The sequence below is a fragment of the Sipha flava genome, unplaced genomic scaffold (assembly GCF_003268045.1).
Source record: "Sipha flava isolate LNK unplaced genomic scaffold, YSA_version1 17240_pilon_pilon, whole genome shotgun sequence".
In the NCBI taxonomy this organism is placed as follows: domain Eukaryota; kingdom Metazoa; phylum Arthropoda; class Insecta; order Hemiptera; family Aphididae; genus Sipha; species Sipha flava.
Window position 1 is genome coordinate 1 of NW_020271937.1, and position 5,187 is coordinate 5,187.

Sequence of the window (5,187 nt, forward strand, 5' to 3'; positions counted from 1 at the left end):
GTGAAAAAAATATTTAATTATTAGGGAACATTGAATGAAAAAAGTTTGGGAACCGCTGGTATATAGATTATATCAGGTTCAAAGTATAATAAAATAAAAATTATAATTTTACTAAGTATACTGAATTACATCAGAGTCAAATGTATACCTCTATGATGCGTTATTTATAATTTTTTAATATTGTTATTAAATTAATATAAACATCTATTTTATATAAAAAAATTAAAATATTCCATTTCAAATTATTCTATATTTTTTTATCTCCATCGATAAGTCATCCTTTCATGCTTGCATTTTATACGAAATAGTTTCGATGTTTCACATCTACTAGACGTTTGGTGACGGCTCAGATTTTTTTTTTTTTACAGTTAGATTAATTTCAATGTATACAACGCTTAAAGCGTATTTCTGTAAAACTAGAATGTCGGTCATCAGCAGTAAATTCGATAGTGGTTTTTTTTTTTTTTTTTTTTTAACTATACCGACAGTGATTTAACCGGCTGACCTTCGATTGTGGTATTGCCGTCCGTACTCCATGCGCTCGCCAGTCGGCGATGCTATGTCACAAGTTTACAATGTACGTTTAACGTTCTGCGATGGCAAAACGTAAAACAATTTTGTTTTTTTAAAATTTAACTGGCAGTAATAATTTATTTATTTTTTCAAAAAAATAACTAACTATTGTATTGACAAACCGTTAGGTTTATTTCTCATTGTAAATTGATTTTCTTTGGTAGTGGATATTAGTAATACAATTCGATTGAATTTTGAGAAAATAATATAATACGATCGTGAATTGAAAAAAAATACGCTATTCCTAATTCCAGCAAACATCAGGTATTTAAACGAACTTTATTTGATTATGATTTACTGTGATCGTACATTGTACAAACTATTATATTAATAAACTCTACCATAACAATTTGTAAACATTTATACGTAAACAATTATAAACTCAAACATATTTCTTCCTTGAATATAATTGAAACAACCAATGGTTGGTTTTTGGTACATTAGTGCGTGGGCTAATTGAATATTTAATACATTTGAAGCTTCGTTTCGGAAAATTAATTTTTCTACTTATATTTAATTCACAGTAATATAATTATTAATAATAATAAAAATAATAATAAAACAAATATTAACTGTTTATATTGATAAAACAAATCAACAGATTTATGATTTCACTTTACATAATTTCTCATTGGTTATAATATTCTTTTAAAATGCTAATTTTATTTTAAAACTATAATTTACTTTTGTAGCAAATGTGTCTTACTAATATTATATTAATTTAGTTTTTTCTTATATATTTGTTTTTTTTTTTTTTATAGATAAGTTATTTTTCTATGATAAAATCATATATTAAAATCCACTAAAAGACAATGAAGGAGTGGATTAAAGTAACCATATGTGTTAGTTTATTTGCAATTTTTCGGGACTTTCGTCCTGTTGATTCATTTTACTCATCGTACTTAACCAGTCCAGCTGTAAATTTTACTATCGAGCAAGTAAGTTAGAAAAAAACCTAATACGATATACTTAATAATATTTATTGAATTTTAAAAAAATGTTATACATTAGAATTTAAATAAATTATACAAACGAAAAATGATTATCTAGACTCGTGAAAGAGACAACAGTTCATGTTTAAGATGTGAGATTATTTAAATAAAATAAAAATAATAATAATAATAATAATAATAACACGAGTATGTATATCCTTATAATCAATTAAAAATAACTAAAAAGTAATAAAAACAAATAAAACTTAACAAGTTGGAATACATTGTAATTTATAAAATATGAATTATAGGTATTTACAAACATTTTTTTATATTGTTTTTTACATACTTTTTGTAATGATTATAGTTATAAAAATGGCTAATAGGAATATCATATTGCACGCAAAAAATAATCTAACCTAACCTTTATTAAAACGATCTTTTTTACCAAATTCAGTATTATACTTTTTTATTTTGAATACATTTTTTATAGAATTGCGCGTAGAATGATTGTGGTTGAAACTGACAGTATTAACTTTATAAATATATTAATTTGTTAGTACTTCTTTAGCATCCGATTTTTCTAAATTTAAAATTCCATGTGTATTAAATAGTATAACAGTATTTGAACGAATCGGTTAAAAATAATAAAATTTTATTATTTTATTTTTTTATTTTATTGAAATAGATACTTATTTATAATACTCGTAAATAATATCATAAAAAACATAGCATATACTAATCATATTTGTATACATTATATATAAAAATAATGTGAGTTACGGTTTGTAAAAATGCCAATTTATTTGATTTATTTTGTTTTTACAGCTTTGTGATTTATTGATTGATCATATTATAATGATATTAGAAGGCTTCAACGATGTACTTAAATCACTTAATTTAAAAATACTATTTTAATTTACGTTATTATAGTTATTTAAATAATATCATATAAAAGATTTTAAAAATAAGTAATTGTTCAATATTTTGTTTATAAATAATTATATAATTATATGAAAAAAATGTAATGGTATATAATACAAATTAAAGCTGATTTATTAGGTTAATAACATAAATATTTGGCTTATTATTTAAAAGTTAAAAGCCAATATAAGGCTTCATATTTTGATTTACCAGAATGTATAAATATCTGTAATATTTTACTTCAGATATTATTTAATATAATTATAAGTAATTAATATTTTACCATTTGTTTTTAAAATTATAATTTATACTTACAATAAGATTTTTAAATAACTCAGTTTATTTTAACTATTTATCTATTTTGAATTAATGTCATAAAATACTCGTGTAAAATAAAAGTAGGTATGTGAGTATTTTTATTTTTATTTTTAAAGAAAATTTCATACAACCATTAAATCAATCAATACCGTAATTTGTATTATGTTTTATAGCACAAAATTTGATAAATGGAACAAACAAAAAAAAAAAAAAAAAAACAATACTTGGATATTAATAATGTTAATATTATAATAATATTAATTCATGAGTCTCAGTTGTTTCTATAAATATTTATTTCTGTAGTATACAAAAATTCTAATTAATATTAAGAAATACATTTATTTATTTGGATTTTAAATTTTATATAGTTCTGATTACAAGTAATATTGTACAAAATATTTATTTTTTAATGATATATATCAAAGTATGAATAATATGGATAGCTATATTAAAATATCCCAACTGATAAGTTAATAATTTTACTAGTTAGGATAACTAGAATAATTTCACTAGTTTACATTTTTTTTGTATTCTATAACACGAGCATAGAAAAAAAAATATTTGATAAATTTATATATTAATGGAAAATCTGTTTTGTTTCATATTTAAGATGGGATATTAGTCAAAAATGATAATTTTTCCAATTTTTATATAGTATTCACTATGTTAGTGTGAAACTATAATCATATTGTTAAAACTAGTAATGCTGATATCGATTCTTATAAAATAAGTAATATTATTTATTACATTATTGAGTTTCGTATATTTATTTTATTAAATTGTTTAAAATATACAGTAATCTTATTTGTTACACTGAGCATCGTTCAGAACCTACGAAAATAAAAGTATACAATAGTAGTAACAATTAATAAATTTTTATTTTTTAATGTTGACAACTAAATAAATTTGATATCTACCCTGTAAATTAATTTTAAATAACATACTGTTAACTCACTGGTCCAAGAAAATATTATTATTATTATAGAATCACTAATGTGAATTAAAAATACAGTATTAAAAATGTAGTAATTAATATGCAGTAGAAGAGCTTTTCGTATTAATTTTTAACTTACGATCAATTTAGGTGACCGAAGACATTTATCCTATAAATGCATATGCAACTACAGCTCTAGTGATTGTAATGTTTCTTATCACCGATTACGTTCTCTACAAACCTATTGTGATGCTGGATGCGTTGAGTTCAATTGTTATGTATTTATTGATATTGGAACCGGTTACGCTTTTTAAATCCAAAGTAAGTTCTGTTTCTGATTTTGAATCCATTACACAAATTGGAGCTTATTTATTATTTTGTATGTATAGAGCTGTTTTCAATCAGTTATTACAAATGAAAAATAACAAAAAAACGTTCGAGTGAATAATACGTTTTTAATCGACTAGGAATATAATGTTGTACTGCGTATGAAATATATATTAATGTAACTATATAACATTTGATCATGTTCTATAATTATATATTTATTTTTGTTTTAAATAACTGAAACTAATTTAGGTGAAATTTATTTTTTTATGCTATTTATGTGGGGTTATTAAAAAATAAAAATTTATAAATACATATTATATTTTATAATATTATTAAATGGTAGAAAATTATAGTGTTGATTAAATCGGTAATTGGAACTGAAATGTACTGTAAATTTACTATTATTCGTTCATATTTTTAAATTTTTTTTTATTACAATTGAAGTAATTTAAAATATTTTAGGAACAATTTTACACTCAATGAGTGAATATCTCCATTTATTTTAACGAAATATGTAATGTTTTATTAATTTTATGAAAAATTTAACCTAAAATCATGTATCGTAATTATGACGTTAACTAATTTAATTAGTATATTTTTCTTTATTTACTAACAAAATATGAAATAAAGCATTTTCACGAACGAAATCTACTCTTACTATTTTACTTATATAAAATATTATAAATTTTGTAATAAAAAGCTATATATTCTATGTATGATTATATAGACAAAATAAAAATGATATATCTAATATGTAATACTCGCATACAACGACCTTTTACCTGAAACAGATTTAAAGATAACAAATCATACATTTTTTAAACCCATGCAATAGTATGATTTACATTATTTTCAATAATATATCAAAAAATCATCACATTTTGATGATAAATAACCAATGCAAAGTTTGATCTATGCCGCATTTATTCACTGTTAACTTAAATTGTTGACTCCAGTATTGGAAGCAAAACCTATAACCAGAACCCATAAATCAATTTATGATGCGACCGAAACCGAATTCAAAATTTAAATTTAAATTTGAGTAATGACTAATGACTTATAATAAACAAGAAAAAAAATTTTTCAAATAAAATTATGTACGGTAGGGTTATTTATAATATTAATTTAATTTTTATTATACTATTAATAATGTGTATAATATAGAACAGCGGTTCC

General features: G+C 21.7%; 1 protein-coding gene across 1 annotated transcript; it reads left to right on the plus strand.

Moving 5' to 3' along the window:
* Positions 1 to 536: 536 nt before the first annotated feature.
* LOC112680019 (thiamine transporter 2-like) lies at positions 537 to 4,188 on the plus strand. Its single transcript, XM_025549994.1, has 4 exons — positions 537 to 837; positions 1,335 to 1,511; positions 3,832 to 4,002; positions 4,071 to 4,188. Exons 2-4 carry the CDS (start codon positions 1,386 to 1,388, stop codon positions 4,104 to 4,106), a joined length of 333 nt encoding a protein of 110 aa, XP_025405779.1. The 5' UTR covers positions 537 to 837; positions 1,335 to 1,385; the 3' UTR covers positions 4,107 to 4,188.
* The last annotated feature ends 999 nt before the right edge of the window (positions 4,189 to 5,187 follow it).